General features: G+C 39.5%; 1 protein-coding gene across 1 annotated transcript in view; it reads left to right on the forward strand.

Moving 5' to 3' along the window:
* Nucleotides 1-24,751, forward strand: part of SFTPD (surfactant protein D) — a 362,436-nt gene that overhangs the window by 127,647 nt on the left and 210,038 nt on the right. Inside the window, exon 4 of the mRNA XM_044056287.1 lies at nucleotides 19,557-19,583. Coding sequence (XP_043912222.1) covers nucleotides 19,557-19,583 — 27 coding nt within the window. The remainder of the gene's footprint in view (nucleotides 1-19,556; nucleotides 19,584-24,751) is intronic.

Consider the following 24,751-nt stretch of genomic DNA (forward strand, 5'->3'; position numbering starts at 1 on the left):
TATGTGTTACATATAGTCTACACCTTTTACCTGTTATAGCTGTTGAGGAAATCATTGTTAACACTACCTGACAAGTTCTACACATACTTCCAGATTCCATGCTTGTAGACAAGTATATTAGTGAACTGTGTTGTACCTACAGTCTACACCTCTTACCTGTTATAGCTGTGGGGAAAATCGTTGTTAACACTACCTGACAAATACTACACATACTCCCAGATTCCATGTTGATGTTATACACATACCTAACAATCCATTATTGCACACACTCTGGTCAAAGCTTGACATGCTGCAAGTATTAATGTAACATATTTTGGAATAACTGTCATACCCTTTGGGTGAGATGTTACAATGGCAGGTTTGTTTCCATATACATTCTCTTTTTATGTTCAGGTCTGACTATCCATTATATGGCAGTATAAGCTGCCTACATTTCTTGGATCATCACACTGATTTGTCAGGGGAACAGGTTACCGGGCAGCAGACATGGGCCATTTATCTGGACATGCTGGACAGATCAGAACAGTTGAGGGGTATGACTATGCATACAGCTTACTACCTGAACATCCTGCCACAGTCTGTAGAGTTGATGGTTATGATTATGCTTACAGCGTACTATCTGAACATTCTAGCAAAGTCTGTATAGTTGTTGGGTCTAATTATGCATACAGCTTTCTATCTGATCATTCTCACAAACTTTGTACAGTTGTGGGGTATGATTATGTATACAACTTACTACCACTGCTGGGATTCAAAGTCCTGCTGTGTGTTGTAACAATATTACAGCTGATATCACAGTACACTGCGCGATCAGGGAATTGGTTTAAAAAGCATTCCAATGGTTTATGTCTAAGTCTCCCTCAGTTATTCTATATGACTGTCCTCTTGGGACGTGCAACATTGTTATACTGAACTTTCTACACATTTTAACTGCATTCAACAGTGTGGGTAACGCTGCTTAATACAACACTACAACAACATATGAAAGCAGAATGTACATAAGCACTCCAGGGGTTATACTTTTATTCACAAGATATTACACCTTTTTTCCACACAACCTATATGAAAGTCTTCCTGCCATATTGTCTGGTTTATTCAGTAGATCCCATGCACAATACATTTTTATACTGGTACAACACTTTCTAGAACTGTTATATATATATTTGTTATGACAGTGCATGCAAGAATATTACTAACCTGCCTCGCAATGCAGCCTTTGCAGCCTAGCAGCATGGGCTTGCTGGTTCACAGCCCGCTCATCTGCAGCTGTCAGAGAAATACAGTGATATTTAGCCATTACCTATCCATAGTATACACAAGCTAGGCAATCATTATCTACATAGTAGAATGGGTACTTACTCAGTGCTGGGGCATCTGCCATTTGCCTTGCTTCTTGGATCCACAGGTCCAAGAGATCACCCCTCCACCGCTTCAGTTCAGCATGGTGATGCCTGACCTGCTCACCAGTCTGGGGCATACCAGTGGCACTGGTGAGGTCATGGGCGAGACGTCCCAGGCCTCCACTTTATACTGAGAGCCCTAGTACTGGCCCTGCAGTAGTCTCTCCTCATGGTGTTTTACCAGGAGCCATACCATGTATCTGGACTCCTGGGTGCCCCAGTGCTGCACTCTAAATCGAGTGCCTTCCCCATCTCCAGCCATTCTGCCTACAGTAGGGTCTGCAACCAGCTATGAGCATTATTGGTGCCTGTGGGGTTTAAATACGACTGATTTCCCACACTTTCCCGTGCCTGGACTGTTTTGAAAAGGCTAAGTTATGGGCACACCTGCTTACCTAATGTTGGCATTGCTTGAAGGGGCATACCACTGGGCAGATTGAGTTAGCCAACCTACACATTGCTTACACCACGTAAGCTGACCTGTACAATGCTTAGTATTGCTTAATATCTAATTAGCATTATATTTTCCTTTTGACATTGATTTATTATTTGTTACATATTATATATGTGTCTGGTATAATGCCTCACATCTGGCCTAATTGCAGTACTCCAGTTCACATATTTATGTTATGTAGCAGGTTATACAACATCACACTGTACATAGATTCATTTCACATGTTTAGTTTGATTTTCCTATGATGAGGATTTGTTTGTTGAAACCACAGCATTTTGTGTTTCTGTGGTGGCTTAGTGGTTAACTACTATGGCTATAGTGTATAGGGTTCTGGGTGTGAGCCTTGCAGAGGCTGTTAATTTTGTTGCTGGGCAGAACACGGGCCGTTGGATACAGAGAGATTAAGGCACTTTAAAGCAGCTGTAAGCTGGTTTGTGCGGAGCTAAGCACTGCTAACTTCCGGTTATAGTTTCTTCTACTCAGCTTCCAGATTGCTTTATCTGTGTAGGTAGTGCTTACCCCCACGCAAACGCACATAAACATGCTTACTACTGCTTAGTTGTGCTTAGACCTGCTTACTAGTGCCTTATTCATTATGACACTGATACTTCACATGTGCATTTCCTGCAGTACTGTAGTTCATAAATATGTGTTATTTAGTGAGTTTTGCAACAAAAAAATTGGTTATAACATGCTTCACCACGTAAAATCAACTGCGCGGCAGTGGGACTTGAACTGGAAATACCTGTTCATTAGGCGAATGCTCTATCCACTACACTATTGCTGTGCTGCTTCATTTGCATATATCTTCCATGTTATCCTCTTCAGCCTTTTAAGTTGCTTTAACCATAGCTAAGCGATGGGCACACCCGTGCACCTATGGTTAGTTTTAATCGGATTTTTAAAAAAAAATAAAAGGGTTTCTTTATTTTATTTATATGTACTGTTGCTGTTGTACACGTGGGGGACTGTTCGTAGGGATATGCGGACACCTATGAGGAACATCGCTCATTTCTTAACACTTTCTGCTGTTCTACATTGCCAGGGTGTGTTTATTCTGAGAGCTCTGCTCTCAGACATGCCCCCTGCACTCATACATGCTCCGTGTAAGCCTGGGAGCTCGGGCAGTGTGCCTTCATTAATATGCATGGCGTGCTGCCATCCTGCTCCTACACTGGCGCTTCCATGCAGGACTAACTTAGTCCTGCATGGAAGATTAGTGAATCCGGGTGTTTGAGCTAACAGAAAACAAACTTTTTGTTTTGTTTTTGCAGGGGGAAACCCCTTCTGCTTTCATGTGGTGGGAATCTCCCCACTTACTAGTTTACACATACTAATACCATAGTCACACAACTCTGGAGAAAATGCAATGTCTGCAGCTCACTGAAGTCATTTTCAGCATAACTGTTTGCATCAGACACACTTAAATATCCTTTGCCAAGCCATCAGATTGCCCTTAAAGTTGATTTGTGCTGTGTAGTTCTCTGGTTAAACAATTATTGGGCAGACAAAGGGTAATAAAAACAGACTTCACTGTGACAAAAGAGTGGTTACAGCTGCTATATTGAAAGGTTAAGTTCTGGTTCATCCCTCATCTGTGACAATTTAAATGACACACCAAAGTGACTGGAGAAAAAAAATTATTGTGACTATGTCACAAGCAACTGCTGTGGGGGGTCTCTGTAGACAGCAGGATGGATGGACTGAGAAGGAGTTTATTTAAAATAATTGACTATGGCAGCTTAAACTTTTTGTAAAGAGCTGCAATGTAGTATATCTGGCTAATGAAGAAACAGAGGAAAGACAATTCTAAGGAGCACAGGTATAAAGCCTAGACTGTGACCAAGTGATTTGGGCTTGATTAGCAATCTGGGCACTGGTGGAGGTGGTGGCAAGCTAGCATGGGAATGAGTAGCTAAAGCCAGCTCACCAATCTTGGGTGACACAAACCAGTCCAACTTTAACTATTCTAGATGTCTAAAAGAGAATGTGTGTGTGTGTGTGTGTGGGGGGGGTGGATTATAGCATGCAGCATTTGAGGGGCATGTGCTTGGATCTGCCAACTCAGTGATAGTATCTTCCCTAATACATTTATGGAGGTATGCACATGCTGAGGGAGGTACTGCAGGCCCCATTGCTGGAATGGATTACACATCAGCCACCATTAGAGGGTTTAGGAATTATTAGAAACTTTCCTGTGGTATGCAACTTGGACAATGTGGCTTAAGGTTGTAGGGTATTGGTAGTCTATTGGCCTGTGGATAATTAAGTTTCATTCTTAAATGCAGAGAGCCTTAGTCTGGTGAAGTGTGTCAGGGGCATGCCTTGTCATAGGATGAGGATGAATTTACAGAGCTAGAGTGAATCCCTTTATGTCTACCTAGATGTTTTCTCCCTCTTATTGGATCTTGCCACGGTCAGTGGCCAGTCTATGCTGTCTAAGGAATAACTGGGCTCAAGATCCATTGGAATGGAATTTATGATCAGTAGGTAGGGATGCAAAAAGATTTTAAAATATCAATGAATGATAGAAGAGACATGGCACCAAAAATAATATAGTAAGATCTTGTTTTAATTATGTCTGATGTTCTAATAGTGTAGAATCTATGTGAAAAGGCAGCAATGAAATTTGTGACAATTCAACAATGCAAAGGAAAAGGTGTCACCTACAGAAAATTTTCTTCATCTGCACAGATAGTGGATGATGCCACACTTGGGAGTGTTCTGGTCAGTTCTGGAAATTTTGTTTCTTTAAATACATTGGCAGAAATAAGGATAAACAAGAAGAAAAATACAGTGGTGTAAAGACAGCAGCAAAAATATATGAATAATATAAAAGAATTTAATGTGCAAACTATGAAATAAAGGTGGTAAGAGGATATGTAAAAAACATATAATAACCTCAAAAACATTCAAGTTTAGCAGGATAACATCCTAAGCCATCCATTCATTTATTAACCTGACACAGATTGATATAGCTAATACTTTTTCAGCTATGACTCTTGAGTACTGTTCATAGCGAATGGGAGACATCTGGACCAGATTAATGAAAAATTCCACCCTCTAAGACAAAATGGAACCTAGTAAAAGCCTATGGGAACCATTAATAAGCTCAAAGCTGAATATGAACTAAACATAGCCACTAAAACAAAAAAATCACTAGAAATCTTTTAAGTGTGTCAGACGGTTAAAAACTAACAACCAACAATGTTCTGACTATTTCACAATAAAACAGCACATGCTGAAAATAAGGAACAGGCAAACATCCCAGCCGAAAAAAATAACTGATTTTTTTACGCTATCCACAGTTACAGCTATTCCATAGATTTCAATATCCCTGCCAGCCCTTTAATTACCATAGAACAAGTTCTTTCAGCCCTCACCAAATGTAAGAACACCTCATCCATGGGCCAGGATAATATATCAGGTTGTCTGATTATTAGAGCCCGATATGGCCTATCTGAACTCCTACTTAACCTCTTTAATTTAAGCCTGTCCATTGGTTATATTCCTGAGGCCTGGAAAATATCCATTCTAATGCCATTACACAAAGGTGGCACAACCACAGCCCCTGATAAGATATTGGCACTGTAAGAATGAACTCAATCACTAAATGCTTGAAGACTTTTTATTGAGGGACACAAAAAAAAACAGGCCATAGGTTTGCCTTTATAAAGTTGACCATCTGCCAGTTAACTATGGAAATGCACTAAGTATGTTTTAAGTACGCCAAGGGCTCTTTTATAATTTCAAATCCATATTTAGGACACTAAAATTACATAAATAAAACAATCAATAAAATGAAATTGCCTTAGTACATCACAAATTTTACAATATAATGTATTGAAGTGCATTATTTTAGCAAGGATGGGGGGGGTTCTATTCTGATGTTAAGTGCGTCTGTGTTTTTCCCCCTTTATTAGAACATGAGAGGCTTGGGTGCATCAACATAAAGTTAGATTATTTATTTATCCAGTTTATATGTTTTTTTTCATGATTAAAGCTGCAGTTTCCTTTTGCTGTTCCATCTTATTGTGTTCTTGTTGGATTTGTCTCAGTCTACCCTGATCTCAACCTATAATGGCAAAGAGGATAAGTGTTACTGCCTACCCTTAACCCCAGATAGAGAACATGAACTCCTTAATAGGCAATGTCCAAGTTGTTCCTGTAATTTGCAGTCATTTACTTGGTCATCTGATTGGCTGAACCTGAACAACAGGAAATGAGCTACACCCACCCTTCCATGACAGGTAGAATATTATTGATCACCCATCCCACTCCTACCATGGCTAGCTCCTGCAGTATCCAAGCTCATTTATCAAACTCAGGTTTGGAGGGCTACAGTTAGGGTTTTAACTCTCTCTACAACATTTTATTCTATTCCAGCTGTAGAACAATACGAGGCATGGATAATCGGGAGAATTCATGAAGGTGTATGGAAAGCCAGTGACATATTACAGCCTGGAAAAACTACCTTTGCACTAGTGCTACCAGATAAAGAAAATAAAACCTCAGATACCTTTCTTCCCCAAATGGTCAAAATGAATAAAATATAGGGAAAGATATTGCAGTGCTTCATGTGATTGGACATTCTCTGGTCCTGCTATTCTGTATAGTTTGTTTTACTTAAAATTGTTTATTCATCATGATTTTAATGGCTGAGTTGTATTAAAGTACTATGCTCATCATGATAAGGAATGATGGGAAATGGAGAGCAGATAATTTTGAAGTAAGACATGGAAAGTGCTGTGGATTGAGAAGAACTGCCTGCAACAGGTGATGAAACAAAAGCTGTGTTAAGACTTGCACAAAAGGCTATGCATGGCTTTTACTTGACATTGAGCACTTATTAGGACTGCTAGGTAGGTATGCCAGATGTATGGAAGTATGTGAAGTCAATGACTGCAACTTCTTGCATGGCCAAGATGATGTTACTTTGTTGGTAAAGCTAAAGCAAATGAAGTAAGACAAAAGACAGTGAAGACCTATGGGTATTTAGTATTTACAGATGAGCAGCTAGTTTCTTTGGAAGACAAAGCTAGAGGAAACAATTTGAGGCAAAGCCATTCCACCCCTAACTCCACCCCTTCTGGTTTGCTAAAACATTCTTAACACCTTACCCTCCCTTACTTATCACTTCATAGTTTAGTCTGCTGCAAATCCTCCTTCTTCCTACATATCCCCTACTCCCCGTACAAGTTGTTTAACTTAAATTTTACTTCAACTCTCCAACAGGTCCAACAACTTACTTTTCCTAGTCCCTTACCCACTCCTCACTCCATCCCAATCCTACTTCCCCACCTTAAGCCATGGCTATTGCAAACTTCTCTATTTTCCTCTTGCCTCCATTAAGTCTCCTTCTTATTCTTTCATCTTATACTACTCCATTACCACCTGTCCGTAGAGATCCCATTAATCCCCATACTAACTGCGTCTCATCTCTGCAGTACTCTATTACAATCTCCTCCTCTATCTTACAGCTTGTACTACTCCATTACCACCTGTCCATAGAGATCCCACTAATCCCTATACTAACTGCTTCTCATCTCTGCAGTACTCTATTACAATCTCCTCCTCTATCTTACATCTTGTACTACTCCATTGCCACCTGTCCATAGAGATCCCACTAATCCCCATACTAACTGTTTATCATCTCTGCAGTTCTCTGTTACAATCTCCTCCTCTATCTTACATCTTGTACTACTCCATTACCACCTGTCCATAGAGATCCCACTAATCCCCATACTAACTGCTTCTCATCTCTGCAGTACTCTATTACAATCTCCTCCTCTATCTTACATCTTGTACTACTCCATTACCACCTGTCCATAGAGATCCCACTAATCCCCATACTAACTGCTTCTCATCTCTGCAGTACTCTATTACAATCTCCTCCTCTATCTTACGTCTTGTACTACTCCATTACCACCTGTCCATAGAGATCCCACTAATCCCCATACTAACCACTTCTCATCTCTGCAGTACTCTATTACAATCTCCTCCTCTATCTTACATCTTGTACTACTCCATTACCACCTGTCCATAGAGATCCCACTAAACCACATACTAATGCTTCTCATCTCTGCAGTACTCTATTACCATCTTTCCCTCTATCTTTTCCATGAACATCCCTCTGCCTAAAATCAAACTTCCTCCCCCTCACTCTCTAGCACCTAAAACCAAGACTACGTACTTGACTTACAACCCACTTAAATTCAAACTTTACCACCTTCATGTAGCCCTGCTTCTATCAGGAGACATACATCCAAATCCTGGGCCCATCCATCACCCCACCATATATAACTCTACCTCTCCCTACTTAATAAACTTATCCTCTCCAAACAAACGTATTTCCTTTTAGTCCTGAACACCCATAGTATTCTAAATAAAGTTAGTGAAATCCATGCCAGGATAGCTTTGCACACCCTTGATGTCATCACCCTAACTGAGACTTAGCTAAAACCCAACACGTCTGATAAAGACATTCTTCCCCCTGGTTATAATATTCTCCACATAGATCGGCAAAACAAAAAAAGGTGGTGGTGTAGCCGCCCTCTACTCCAGCCACCTCACCATTACATGTATTATGAAACCTATCCCATCCTTTTCTCCCGCTGAACTACTTACAGCTAAACTTAAAATCAATGACCACATCACTATCACAGTAGCAGGCATCTATATTCCTCCAGGAGACAACATTCACCTCCTCAAAAATATACTTTCATACTTTTATCAACACATCCCCAATGAAACTATCCTCTTTGGGGATGTCAACATAACTGGTTAACTCTCAGTAAGCCAAACTCTAATACTCATTAATTTCTATAGATTTACACAGCTAATCTCCCAACCTACTCATACAAACAACTCTCACACATCTAGTACTCTTATTGACTGGATACTTGTATCTAATCCTTCCAAATATCATAACCCTGAAACCCTACCAAACACCCTGAGCGATCATTCCCCTGTAAAAGTGCTTAGGTTCACTCCCCAATTCTCAAAACCTCCTAGATTTATCACTTCTTGCAAACTCTCTAACTGCTATCCAGAAACCTTTAATGTCCTCCTCTCTAAAGTCAGCTGGAAATTCCTTAGCAAACTCCCACTAGAAAAAGCAGTTCTAGCTTGCAACTCCACCTTCCTTAGCATCTTAGACTCACTTGCTCCCCCTTGCAAATTCTGAATTAAGTCAACCATATCTCCGTGGCTTTCAAAAGCCACTTGTACCCTTATTATAACTAGAGACAAATGATGGAAAAAAATGGTCACAAACTAAGCTCCCTGCAGACTTACAAAAATATAAATAACTCAGAAATCTGACAAAAAAACACATAAACAAAGGTAAAAAGGACTTCTATAACAATCCTCCCACAGCCCTAAAATCTAATCCTAAAAAATTCTGGAACTCTGTTAACCAAATATTACATCTCGGTAATCTTAGCTCCCCCAATCCATGCCCAGACAAGACATCTGAAGAAACTGCCACTATCTTCAATACCTATTTTATCGATTCAATATCTAATCTACTGAACCCTAACCCAAACTCCTCTACTACTAACTTCTCCAACTTTTCTGAACCTACTCCTAATACTATCTCCTCAAATACCTTCTCCCTCAAACCTGTACCTACTAGCTACATCAAAACTCTCCTCTCTAAATTAAAACCATGATAAGGATCAGCTGACAATATTCCTTCCACGTTTCTTGTACTAGCAGCTGGCTCTCTTGCTATCCCTCTAGCTATCCTAATTAATCACTCTATCTCTGAATCTAAAGTCCCTTCCATCTGGAAACAATGCTACACTCTACTTATACACAAAGGAGGTAACTCCTCTGATATCTCCAAATTTAGACCTATCGCTATCCTCTCCCCTCTCTCTAAAGTACTAGAAAAATGTATTCATAAACAAGTTATGCAGTCTCTAATACAGGAAAATCTTTTTGCACCCACTGAGCATGACTTCAGACAGAAAAATAGCACCACTACAGCTCTATTATCCTTCCTCAACACTGTCTCTATAGCGATGGATGACCATAAATTTATTTCTTGCCTATTCTTGAACCTCTCAAAAGCTTTCAACACTGTCTTACACTCTCTTCTGCTACACAAACTGCATAACCTCAACTTCTCCTCTGATACTGTTGCATGGTTCTCCAGCTACCTCACTGATAGATCTCAATCAATGAGATGGCACTCTGCACTATCCCCTCCTCTCCCTGTAAAAATTGGTGTACCTCAAAGGTCTGTCCTAGGGCCTTTACTTTTTAATATCTTTACTAATCAGCTCCATACCTCCTGTCCTCAGTTATCTGTAGTGCAATATGCAGATGACTCTACAGTCATTACCACAGCCAACTCTTCCTCTAAGCTCTTCTCAGCTACTGAGCCATCTTTTAACTTAGTTGAAACATGGCTCTCCAACAACCAGCATATCCTTAACCCTAAGAAAACAAAGCTGTTACTCTTTCCACCTAAAAAGTTCAACAATATTAAACTTTCCTTCTCCATACAGTCCCTTAATAACACTTCCATTCAGGTAGAATCCAGCACAAAAATCTTAGGCGTAACCACTGACGATCAGCTTAAATTTGACTTACATGTTAATAACCACATCAAAAAGACTCATTCAAAACTAGGGCTCCTGTACCATAACAAGAAATTCCTTACCTCTGAAGCCAAGATTACTCTCTCTCTTACCTACCTTCTACCCAGTCTAATGTACAATTCTCAAATTCTCACAAATCTTAACTCAGCACTCCTGACCAAACTCAAATCTACATACAACAAGGTAGCTAGATTTGCTGCCCAACAAATCTACAAATCCCATCACTGTCTCTCTCTAAAACACCTAAACTGGCTTGAATTGCACCACCAGCTTCTTCTTTCTCAGCTCCAGATCATCAATTCTATCCTATACCAGCCTTCATACTGCCCAGCACTATCCCTAATTATCTCCCATTATTCTCCCTCCAGACCTATCCGAAGCTCTAACCAAGACCTACTACAAATCTACAAACCCAAGTCTAAATTTGGCGCAACATGTACAGCTATCACCCCACTCACTATTGCCTGGAATAGGCTCCCACTAGAAATCAGGACCCTTACACATCCTAAACAATTTAAGACAGACACCAAAGAGCACCTTATAAGTCACTGGTCCTGCCACTGCACTCTCCCTCCTTAACATCCCCTACTTCCCATACCTTAATCTATGTTCTGCCCTTAACTCACTCCTCTCACTAGCTCTCTCTAATCCTACTTGAATACTCTTTCTACTGTTTTCTAAAATCTACTAAGCAAATCACCTCAGAGAAACATTCTATTATAACATGCTCCAGAGACCTCAACCTCATTAACACAATCAACAGAACATGCTGGAGGGACAGGTTCATAACCCAGAGACTGCCCATGCTATGGATGTAAAGCCGAGCACCTCACTGGCCCTCTTCAAGAGAAATCTTGATGAGTGGATGGGAAATAGAAAATTCACTTCAGGGATCACTCCGGTGGCTTTACTCGACAGAGGCACTGGGAACTAAGGTCGGGTGGCACAATGCCAGGGTAATCCTATGGGCTAGAATTGTAAAGGCTCCAGGGCCATTAGCCTAGTACACACCTATGAACCTATGAACTGTCTTGCCTTCCTGCAACTATATTATGATAAAACTGGAGTTTTGTAACCACTTACCCCCAAAACTATATTCATCTTAATGATATATTTCTTTTTATACATTTTGTAAATAGTTTTGCTATACTCCTGATTACTGACACTGTATAACATTGTATTGCTACATAATGTCTTGTAATAATCCTGTAACATTGCTGTTTAATGCTAATTTATAATGAAAATTGTATAATATGTTGGAGCTTTTCTCCCCGAGCCTCCGCTGAAAAAGGGCTCTTCAGCTCAGTTGGACAATCCTAGTCAATAAATGTAAAATGTAACAAATGTAAAAGCAGTGTTCTATAAGGAGAGGAAGAGGTCAGTTTCCTGTATTTTGTTAAACAAAGATGGCACTCTGGAGAAACTTTGCAAAGAAGTCAGTGGTCATAGATATGGCTTTCTGGTTGTCTCACTCTTTAGGTGACAGGAAGTTTAGTAAACTGGGAGACAATTTGATTCAGTCTGTAACATGGTATGAAAAGGAACAAGTTGTATATCAACATTTACAACTAGAAAAGTGATGTACTGTGGAAAGTGACTAGTTCTTATTAATTATGAGTGCTCAAGATCTACATTACAACAGAAATTATAATTTGCTGAGGCAATCCAGGAATATAGAAGAAAATAAAACACAGGCTGACATTTCAAGCAGTATTGAAAGTGCATGTGCTTACAAGTGTAAAACTGGCTATGACTGTACTAAATAACTAAAAAGACTGATAATGTGATGGAAGAAATAAAACAACCTGGTCATTCTAAGGTGACAAATGTTTTAACTGGGGGAAGTGGATGGAAAGACTGATCATATTCAAAATGAAAGTGTACATTTTTATCATTGACTGGTATGAAATGGCCTGAAAGGGCATATTTAATTGCTTGACTGGATTGTTTGTATATCTAGGCTGTCTGGGTACATGAGTTGTGATGGAGTCAGGTATATCGAAAATTAATTTTTGTTTTGCCATTTAAAGAAAATGCATGCATGAATACATAATAAATATATACATGTATATCATAACATGATAATTATTTCAAAGAATGTTTCCAGCACATTTACATGGGTAGAGCTGTTCTTAGTGCAAATTAAAGATAAAGGATATTTCTTTTATGGGTGTTTTTGCTGGGTGGATCTGAATTAAACAGTGAAAGTATATTAAACATTTGCAACTTCTCTGTTCAAGATTACTGTTGGGAGTGAGCCTGAAACTGGTCAGTATTGATTGGTGCATTTCCCTGGTAAACAAATATAAATAAAATGAAATTGTGTTAATACTGCTAACATTTCAAGATAAAGATTGTGCAATAATTTGACCGAGTTTAGTCATGTAGATGTTTGAAGGTCTGCTTTTGATGTGGGCAGACATAAAATGAGATAAAAAATGAATAAAAGCCACACATTTTCATATTCATACAGAAAATCACATATTTGTGGCCATGTATTACTTGTCTGCTCTATTTGCATGTTTATTTATTTATTTGCCATTTGTTAACCAGGTTGGTCTGGTTGGGCAGATGCCCTTTTTCAGCAGAGACCTGAGGAGAAAAGCTCCATTACAGCAGTGAATTTTTTTAAAAACAATTCATAGGTTCATAGTTAGGTACTAGGCTATTGGCCCTAGGGCCTATACAAACCTAGCCAAAAAGGTACCCTGGCTTTCGCCACCCAAGAAAATTATTTTCCTGTGCCCCTGTCAAGCAGAACCACAGAAGTGATCCCCGGGGTGAATTTCCTATTACCCATCCAATCATCAAGATTTTTCTTGAAGAGTGTTAATAAGGAGCTTTGTTTGACATAGATAGGTAGTCTGTTCCAGAGTATGGGAAGTCTCTGGGACAGGAATCTATCCCTCCAGCATGTTCTGTTTATTGTGGTGACAAGGTTTAGGTCCCTAGAGCGTGTAGCTCAGAAGGATTGGGATTTCTTTAAGTGGAGCATGTCCAACAGCTCTGGGTTTGACATAGCTTTGTATGTTAGGCAGAGATCGCGTCTGAGTAGGCGATATGCGACGGAGTAAAGCTGGAGATTTTTGAGACGGTCTGCATAAGGCATCTGTTTGAGAACAGTAATCCTCTTTGTGAGGTATTTTTGCGGCCTTTCCAGTTGTTGTAGATGTCTTGTGAGGTACATACCAAAAGAGGCATTGTACTCTATAATGGGTATAATGAGTGATGAGTAGAGGGAAACAATGACCTCTTTTTTTCTGGATGAGAAACCTTTTGTGATGAGGTGTGCCACATAGAAGGATTTCCTGACCACTGTGGTGATGTGATTATCAAAGGAGAGACTACTGTCCACCTGTGTCCCAAGGTCTCTTATCACACTTTCGGTGTTAAGTAGACTACCGCCTATGTGGTAGTTCATGGGTACAGAGTTTTTACCAGAGGGGATGACAATGCACTTTTTGGCATTGAGCTTGAGACCATGTCTTTGACACCAGGCATCTGTCTCAGTGAGGCCCTTTTGTAGGATGTCCACATTGTGCGGAGTTTTGATTATGGCTCCTAGTTTGCAGTCATCTATGCATTTAGTTAGCCAAAGACCTTCTGTGTTAGCCTGTACTTCAGAGAAGTAGATACCAAACAGGAGAGGACCCAGGACTGAACCCTGTGGTACTCCACTTGCCACTGGTCTGAAGTCTGATTTGGAGTCTGCTACTTTCACGGTGTGAGTTCTGTCAGTAAGCCAGTTAGCAACCCGTCTTGTGACATAGGGATTTATACCTAGTTTAGTGAGTTTATCTATAATTCCAGAGTAGGGAATGGTGTTGAACGCCTTGGCGAGATCTAGATAGGCTGCGTGAACCACCTTACCCTCATCTATGGCTTTGATGACTACTTCAAAGAAGTCTATCAGGTTTAGGAGACATGATCTGCCTTTTACAAACCCAAACAGTGTGGGGTCCAGAGTTTGGAGACCTCCAATGTCTTTGTTTATGAGTTCCATGATGATACATTCCATGGCCTTGCAGACGAGGCTTGTCAGGCTAATGAGGCAGTAGTTCCTGGGGTCTGTTGTGCCCCCCCCCTTTGTGGAGTGGGATAACTGTTGCGGTGCGCCATTCAATGGGCACAAAGCTTGAGGTGAGGCTATGATTGAACATGGTACTTAAGTGGCGTGCCAGTTCATTCTGTAGTTCATGTAGAAGGCAGCCTGAGATGTTGTCAGGTCCCCTGGATGCTGTGTTCTTGGCTTTGGAGAGTGAGGTTTTTACCTGTGCAGCATGGATTACAGGAACTTTGCATTCTTCCGGTATAAAGATGAGCTCTTTAGAGGGTGAGAGGGGGGGTAAAGTTAGCACTGAACCTATCTGCCAGGATGTTGGCAATATCAGTTGGTTCTGTATATTTAGTGTCATTCTGCTGTAACTCAGAGCAGATCTGAGTGTTGCCATTGAGATTTTTGACATAGCTATAGAATGCTTTGTGGTTGTCTTTAGAATCAGTGGCAAATTTGGTTTCATAACTAGCTTTGGAGGATTTTATGAGGGATCTCAGCTTCTTTCTGAGGCTGACCAGGGAGTTCCTCCAATCATGGGATTTTACTCTTTTTTGCAACAGTTTCTTTCTTCTGTTGTAGAGTTTGTTTATAGCAGAAGACCACCAGATTGGCTTCCTTTTTTGGGAGGATAGCATCTTGATTCTGTTAGGGATAGCACGATCCATGCACTCGTGTAAGTGCTTATAAAGTGCATTTGTGTAGGATTCAGCAGTCATACCTCTATTGTCCATCTGCATGGGTGTTGTGAAGTTTGCCACTTCTGTCTTACGAAGTGTGAAGTTGGCTTTGGAGAAATTTTTTACAGTTGTTTTCCTAATGGGGGTGGGAGTGGGATGTGCGTGTCTAGGGTGATTAGCCTGTGGTCGGATCTGACCAACGAGGAGCTGACCTCTGGTGTGGAACACCGGTCACCCATGTTGGTGATGACCAGGTCTAGAATATTGCTGTCCCTGATGGGGGTGTGGATAAGTTGATCTAAGGCATTGGAATTTATGATTTCCAGAAAACGTTGAGCAAAAGATGAGTAGTTTTCCCAGTTAATGGTAGGGTAGTTGAAATCACTCATTATTAGAGTGTTGGGTTGTACCTTAATATTTTCCAGTGTATCAAGAAAAGAGGAGTGGGAATCCTGAGGCATGGTGGGGGGTCTGTAGCAAGCTACAATCTGGATTGTGGTTTTGCCCAGAGTTAGTTGAACTTAGATAATCTCGGATGCATTATGCTGAGCAACTAGCTTGGAGGTGTGGATATCCTTAATGAATATGGACACGCCTCCAGCTTTAGTGTTTCGATCTGGGTTTGGTGGCCGAAAGGTGTGGTATGAATTATAGCCTGGTAATGCAGGGGTGCTCTCTGGAGCTTTGAACCAAGTCTTTGTCACTGCACAGATGTCAATGTTCTCCATTTTAAGGAGTGCCTCGAGTGAGTGCATTTTGAGGTCTAGACTTCTAGCATTGAGTAGCATTACCCTCAGATTTTGCTTGCTTGTACCTGTTATGGTGGTGAATTTGTCATTTGAACCTTTCCTAAAAAAGGCACTATAGGGGTGGCAAGAGCCTTTGCCAGTATCCGGAATCCCAAGAGCGACAGGTGCAGGCCATCGCTGGCAAAGCAGCATGGTCTGTCGATCATGTCATCCCAGGCAGACAGATACTGGATTCCTTTAGAATGACACCAGAAGCTTAGCCAATTGTTAAAGAATATCATTTTGTCCTTATACTGTGGTATCATTCTGGGTGAGGGCAGGATGCTACTCAGGGCTAGGGTCATACCTGCCTGGGCTACAAGATCGGACAGCTCCTTCATGTCTCTTTTCATGTAGTCCAGGGAGGTACGTCTCAGGTCATTCACACCAACATGGACAATGACAGAGTCATATTTGTACTTGTTGTGGAGTGACCTGAGTGCATGCGTTATGTGGTGGATCCTGGCACCTGACAGGTAGCTGACAGTAACCTTTTCCTTATTTAGCCTGGTGAGTGGAACATCAGTGTGCCTGACTATAGAGTCACCTATGACTAAAGTATTGGGTACGTTATGCCTTTTGGACTGTAGTTGAGTGGCACACTGAGTATGTGGGCTATGTGTCATTTGGGTTGTGTTGGGGGGTGGAGGTTGCTTGCATTTCTGCTTTGGAGGTCTCTGTTGTTTGGGCAGATTTGTACTGAGAGCCTCCGTGAATGTAGGTGTGTATTTTGTGCTTCTGTGTGTGTGTTTTGGTGGTGTAGGTTTTGAGGGACTATGTGATGAGTGTGGTGCGGTGCAAGTGTTTACCTTCTCCTCTTGACTGTCTAGACCAGTCTTCTCTTGACTGTCTAGACCAGTCTTTGGTGAAGAGAGCTTTGCTTCCAGTTTGGCTATATAAGTGCATCTCTCACAGGTCGTAGTGTTGGGTGGTAGGAGGAGCGGGTTGTCTGTGTACATGAGGCAATTGCTGCATTGTCCCAAGATGCCCAGATTAATCAGGCAGACAGGAGAAAACACCGGGAGCTGACCTTTAGAGATGCCTGAATAGGTGCTTATTTATTAAATACTAAAAACTGTTTTCCTCTAGACAAGTGAGGAAAGTTGAGTGCTGTAGTAATTTGTAACTTATTTAGTGCTTACAATGAGTTCTGAACAAGTGCTGAGATCAAAGAAACAGATAAGTGCTAAAACTAAAAAGCTGGCTAGTTGCAAGGGAAATTTTGAACAACAGACTTTATGCCACCAGGAATAGTTTAACCCCAGTTAAGTGGGGGGGGGGGCTTAGGAGCTCACAAACAGTCCTGGACACAGCAAATCTGTATCTGACCTGCCACAGGGAAGGGGGAAGCAAGCTTAGAATTTTTTTCCAGTAAAGTGGAAATGGCGAAAGCTGGAACAGAAGTTAATTCAATGTTAAGAATCTGAGTGGGTTGGCCGTCACAAATGTTCTCTATTAGATTTAGTGAACTAATGACACCAGACTGGGAGGAGTGTCACAGATCAAATATACAGTATGGGCGGGCAACCGCAAAGCCACCAAGTATAAGAACACACAACACTAGGGAGGGCGTGTGGGAAAAATTACAGTTCCTAGCTGTAGCCACTAAATGAAAGTTCTAAACAGATCAAGGAGCAGACTCGAGAATGCTTTTAACTGTAAACAGACAAAAATGCAAAAAAAAGCTCGGATAGAGCACTCACAAACAGAAAATACAACTCTCAGTATGAAAAAGCAGTTTACAGTTAAGTAATGTTAAAACACTATAAAACAGTACATAAATGCAGTGAAACAATAAAAAAAGCTTTATAACAGTGCAAAAATGTAGTAGATCAACTGTATAGCACAATTATAAGCGTTTCAGAAGTGCAGTTCAGTGAAATAAGTGTAAGAAATAACTTATCCTGCTCTTGGAATCTTAAGGAATTTCCACTTATGCAATGCAATCCAGAGCCTGACAATACAAGCAGAGATACATACAGCAAACATAGATTCATTTTATACAATGTTTGAAGAGAAAGAAAAATTGAACATAGATATAAATTGTTGTGTCATACAGTCACAGATTCATCATAATCATTATTTGAATGGGAAATTGCTAACCTGAGTATAAGAGTAATGAGGTATACAGTGCCAGAACGGAAGTTCCTGGCACAAGGGAAAAGAAAAAGGAGGGGTACAGAATGTAAGGGAGGGGTTCGGAGGTAGAAAGTATGTAGTGAAGATAGGAATAAAGTGGGACGGCAAGGTCAAAGAGCAGGGAATATAAAATACAAGTAGGAATAGATATCTGTAAGAAATAGGGGTAGAAAGGGGGGATGGGGAAGAGGAGGCAGAGTTCATGTAGGATCATTGCAGGGGCAGGTCCTGGAGCTAAGCAGATATTCCTTAATAGCAAGTTTAAAGTTGCCACAGTTTTGGATAGTTCTGATATGGAGAGGAAGTTGGTTCCAAGAAGAAGTAACGTAGTAGCTATATAGCATTTTACCTATAGATTTATTCACTTTAGTGATTTGGAGAGGTGTTGGTTGGAGGTACGAAATTTCTGGTTGGGGACATAAGGTGAGATGATGGTTGCTAGCAATGGACAGGTTGCAGGCTGATGGAGGATAGTATGTGTCAGAAGGAGCTGAGGCAGAAGAAGCTGATTATGGAGCTCTAATGTTGACTTAAATGACACCCACTTTGTGCATCTGCCATTGACCATTGATCAGTAAGATTCTTATAAGATCATGTGATCTGAAACTAGAATATTAGCATTGTCACTGCTGAGAAGCCATTTGTATAAACCTGACTTGGACTGCTTCTATATGTGTGCATTCTAATGACACAAAAGTGCAGTGTCTTCCCCCCAGATTCACTAAGATCACAAGCAATGTCTTTGTTACTATAAACTATTAGGTGCTTCCTTTGTTAATGTTCACAAAAGACTTCAACTTTATAACCTCTCCATCATAATACCCTCATTCAAAGCTTTGAACATCTCATGGGAGGTTTATAGATGATTTTCTTTCAGTTCTTCTAGAGTATATTAATGTTGAGTTATGCTTGGTTTCACAAATTGCACCTCATCAAACATATTTTCAATATTTGTTTTACTTCTTCCTTCATTTTCCACCTTCCTGTCAGTTTCATATTGATAGAACTAATCTATCTAGTCCATAATGCATTGTGATTTCTAAACTGTAGAGTTGGATATATCAAATGCTTGCTGAGACTGAAAATGAACTTTGACGATTTTAAACTAATGAAAGTTACCCTCTTGGTGAAACTAAAAGTAAATCCTAACACTTCTGACTTAACCAACAAGGAACACAAAGTATCAACTTCTGACAATTTTCTAGTATTTTAACAGTAACATGATACCCTTAGGGCTGTTTGTGTAACTTGTAATTAATATTTAATTTATATTTCAAGTATATCTGATTTTATTGTGGTATATCTTAACTAAATGTTTTACTGAATGACCATCATCCTTATTTAGGATATTAATATTGTTGTTTATGTCATATCTTTTTTTTTAGATTGTCTTCTGAAGCCTAAATATTTGCTTTTTTCATTTTGTTTCTAGGTGCAAATGGCAGCCCAGGAATTACAGGTAATCAGATTAAAAAAAAAAAAAAAAAAAATATATATATATATATATATATATATATATATATATATATATATATATATATATATATATATCACATCTTGGGGTGGTTGTCATTTCACAGAAAGAGGTTCTCTGGTTTGATTCTTGGCTGGGGTGCCTTCTGTGTGGAGTCTGCATGTCCTCCCTATGGTCGCATGGGTTTCCTCTTGGTGGTCTGGTTTCCTCCCACATTCCAAAGCCATGCAGTAGGCAGACTGGACACTCTAACCTGCATGTAGGTGTGAGTGAGTGGTTCAAATGAATTACTGTGGCAGGGATAGCCACCCAGCAGTGTAAACCTTCACTTGAGATGATTGTCACTGCTGAAGTGACACCCTGACCCCATTTGCAAATGGGAAAAGGGGGTGAGGATGGATGGATATATACGTACATATGTATATATATATATATATATATATATATATATATATATATATAAATAACATCTGTTCATCTTCTGTCTATCTATCTATTGTATATATATGTTCATATTATTTATTTTTATTATTTGTTGACAGCATACATAGGTTGATATGTTGATCCTTTTCAGCCACAACTGTACTCACAAGAGCAAAAAGCAAAATACAAACCAGCATACAGCAACAGGAGTAATTAACACTAGTGAGTGACAAGTGGTATACAATAGCAGCAAAATTATACAGTAGTGAAAAACATATATACAGCAGATATGTGTACCTGTACAAGGTTTTATGACAGAGAACTGAGTGTAGCTATACACTGCTTTTAAACTCGTGCACTGACTATATCATGCAGTGAAAACATTCATTCAACTCATTGGTACATTTCTCACTTAAAAAAGACAAAGCTGTAGTTGCATATCTGTACAAGTTCTCTTCAATGTTTCCAGTATGTACAATTTATGGATTATTTATATCTCTTGTCAGTTACTCTGCACATCGATAATATATATTCATGCCATTGCCAGTTATTTTAGCCCTGTATATATTTTCATTTGCTCTCTTTTGCATGTAAGCAACATTTAATTTTAAGAGGGGTTTACAAAAATCTATGTACTTTTCATTAAAAATATAATTAATAGATGTACTCCCCAAAAGTAATAATAATAATAATAATAATCATAATAATATAATTTATAAGCTCCAGTGAAGTCTTAGCCAATAATAATATCATTCATGCAAGACCGACTTTGAAGCAGTCTGGCATTAATGAAGCCCATATTTCAAACTAAGGAGTTTCATAGATGATTTATCCACTTATTTGCATATCTGAGTTTGTTAACTGAGCTAATCCCATTTAGACAAACGTTTGTTGAGAGGAAATAACTGCCACAATATAAATAAGAAGACATTAGTTTTTAAAGTGACCCATTAATCTAAGCAGCATGTCCTTGGCAGGTGGGAAGAAAAAGGAGTTCTCAGAAACAGTCTTTTCAGACATAAAAAGAGGATATCAGCACCGTCCAGGAAGGTTATCATTGTCAGAAAGCAACTTTTATTTGAAGGATTAAATAAGTCAGTTAATAAATAAAAAAACACTAACGCAATAATATTTCACTATAAAATTACTCATCTGATTATTTATTATTATTATTACTATGATTGTTTATTTATTATCTTTCTTTCCCACAAATACCTTTTGTAAAATGTCGATATTGGGTAAGAGGTTTCACAAACATTTATGCTTTTTCAGTGGCAGGCCTAAGACTTTTCCCATTGTCTTAAACTGTTATTGCTTGTTTTCTTTAAATTACTGCTGATTTGTGATTCGTCCCAATACATACAGCAGCAAAGATAAGTGAAGATTTTTCATACCTTGATCTATTTTTAAGTTCATTTTAACAGCCTGTACCTGGTTTAGATTAGCTTTAAGCCTATATTAGTAATTCCAGAGAATAATTGCAATGTATCTTGCCATTTAAGTAGTCTAATTGTTGGCGTTCAACCCTGGTTTCATTTTTATGTAGTGAGTGACAGACTAGTTCAGGACTTGTGTTTGCATTAAGGCAGTTCCAGGCTAGTTAGTTACAGAGCTAGGTGTTCAAGATATTTCATTTATAGACAGATAGGTTTTCACTAGGTGGCGAGTTGCTCTTTGTGTGTAGACTTAGATGGTGCTTTAAACAGATAGCACTTCCACTAGATTGATTCCAAACTTTATAGGTGCAATCCCTCCTTACAGCCCACATTAGTAATCATCTTGACCAAAGACTTGCACTTTCCAACTATCTCTGCAGCCAGGTTGATTGAAGCCGGTATTGTGAGGCAAAGTAATAATCATCTCATGTTTACTGACAACCACCTACTACTTACAGACACAGTGTGTGAGAGACTCAATTATACAATGTTATTGGATGTAAAGCTCTCACAAGAAGCCGCAACAAATAAGCAACAATTTGTCAGTACTATACAACACCACACTAAATAAAATACACATAGCTCAGTCAAAACGTATAGACCTTCATATGCTGAGGCTTTTAAAAGTAAACTACCCACATCTCAAAGACTTCCTAAAAGTAATCTAGGAAACAAGTACCCTCAGCAGCCTCACAAACACACAAAACAGACAGACAGCACCCACCATGAAACATCCACCTAAGAGTCATATGAACTTGGTTTGAAAGCTCCTAAAGCAAACCTCAACACAATCCAGTATCCCGGTCATACATAATTGCATAGTAAGACGCATCAATATTAGGCAGTGCAAGGAGACGGTCATGGTAAAATTGCCTATCAGGTGCCAGGATTCATCATATTACACAAGCATTCAAGTTCTTGCATCACAAGTACGCATTTTACTCAGTCATAGGACACATTGGCATAAATGGCTTGAGATGTACCTCCCTGGATTATATGAAGAGAGATATGAGGGAGCGCTTGGAATATGTGTGTGAGGCTGGCATGATCCTAGCTTTGAGCAGCATTCTACCATCACCAAGGATGATGACACAACTTGCACAAAACATTATTGTTTTCAACAATTGGATTGGCTTCTGATGTCATTGAATGGAGGTACAATATATATCCATATTAGAGGAAATGGTTGACAGTCCTATCTGCTTTGTCAGAGATGGCCTAAACCTGTCCTCCCAAGGTAGTGTCAGTCTTCTGAAGCTTCCAGTGTAACAAAACATCATCCAGGTTACATTAAGGCAGTGCTGCTCAATGTTAATAGCCTTAACAAAAAGCTCCACACCACAGAAAAACTCTGTAACCTAGAAAGCATCTATATATGCTATCACAGAGACCTGGTTCAAAACCAAGGAAAACACTCTATCAGTGCAGGGTTTAAATGCCTATCACTGCTTCGGGCACATCCCATTAGACAAAGGCACTAAAGGCAGCAGTGTTTGCATATTCTTAAAAAGCATTTCACCTCCAAACCTATTAGACAAGATAACCACCTAGAATTCCTCCTCATCTAACACCCCCCCAAATATCTAAAAACAAGTTCTCAAGATGGTATATAAGGCCATGACTACGACTTCTATGAGGCTGCATTCTGGTCAGCTCGAAACATGACTTGTTAGACTCTGTACAGAGGCTATTCAATATCAGAGTCAGGCTTCATGATAGATGAATGCAGGTCATAAAGTGTCATTCCATTTCACAAAAGTGTGAGCTCAATGGGCCCAGATAATTATAGACCCATAAGCCTAACCAGCATCATCTGCAAAGTTATGGAAAGGATTATGCTGGAATTAATAAATAAGGATATAGGTAACTACAGAATCTCAATATAAACCAGTTTAGATTCAAGGACAGATCTTATGTAATTAAACTGAAATACATCTTCAAAAAAGTTGCTGCAGCAGTGGATGAGGCCAAATCGATGCACATAATGTAGCTAGACCTCGCAAAGGCATTTGATACCATCCTTCACTCAATTATCACACATAAACTCTTTGAGCTGAATGCAAATCCCTATATAAGTCATTGGATAACAAATTGGCTCACAAATGGAACTAGGAAATAGGAGTGGGTATATCTACATCCTCCAAATGACTTGTCACTAGCAGTGTATCCCAGGGTTCAATCTTTGGGCCACTCCTCTTTGGAATTTACATCACAGAGGTCAAAGCTAATGTTAAGAGTTTGTGGCTGACTAAGTCTGCAGATGACTGCAAACCTGTTGCCATCATAATCCCCCCCAAAAAAATAAAAACATCATCATCTTCCAGCAGGGCCTGTCCCAAACAAATAGCTTGTGTCAAAATCATAAACTAAAACTAAATGCCAAGATTTGTAAATGTGTATCCCTTGACAAGCATGACTCCCTTTATAACAATCACATTGACAACAACCACATAAAAATTCATCTTTTAGTCAAGGATCTGGGAGCCTATGTTGACAACAAACTGTCCTTTGATCACCATGTATCCAGTATTGCAAATATGTCCTTTTCCATCTCACAGCTTATATCTAAAGGTATGGTGTCCAGGTCTAGGGATATAATCATTTCACAGTACTCAGCACTAATTAGTATGGTAATTGAGTATAATGCCCCTTTTGGTATAGACTTGTCTAAATTTTTGTCACAGCTGGAATGACCACACTGCTTTCTCATTAAGAAAATCACAAAAGAATTACTAAATCATAAAGACTATGTAGACCGTCTCAAAGCCTTATCTATCTTTTCAATATCATATAGGTTACTGAAAGGCAACTTCTGCCTCACATGTGAAAACTCAGCACACCATTTCCTGTTATGCCTTTTACAAATTCACAACTCCAAAGGTGGCATAAACATCCACTCAAGGGATCTCAGTCTCTTTTGCAATGTAAATAGGACATGTTGGAGGGATAGTTATGTATTACATAGAATTTAACTTCTGTGGAACTGTCTTCCACTCCACATAAGCAAAGTATTTCTCTTACCCTATTTAAACATAATTTGGATGAATTGGTAACTACAAATTTAGCCACAGTTTAGTACTCTTGTTCCACGTTGATAGGGATAGCATATAATTCCCCAAACATACCTTGTCCTGTCCATCTCCGTGTTATTTGTACATGAAATATAAGGGCTAAAATCTACCATGGGAATGAAAGGCTAGGCTTCTTATGATTCTCACAGACAAATAGCCTAGAAAGTAGCTATGACACTATGAACCTATAATGTTCATTACATTCTTTTTTTGCTTTTCTAAG

The sequence above is a fragment of the Protopterus annectens genome, chromosome 14.part0 (assembly GCF_019279795.1).
Source record: "Protopterus annectens isolate FY-2018-M chromosome 14.part0, PAN1.0, whole genome shotgun sequence".
NCBI classification, from domain to species: domain Eukaryota; kingdom Metazoa; phylum Chordata; order Ceratodontiformes; family Protopteridae; genus Protopterus; species Protopterus annectens.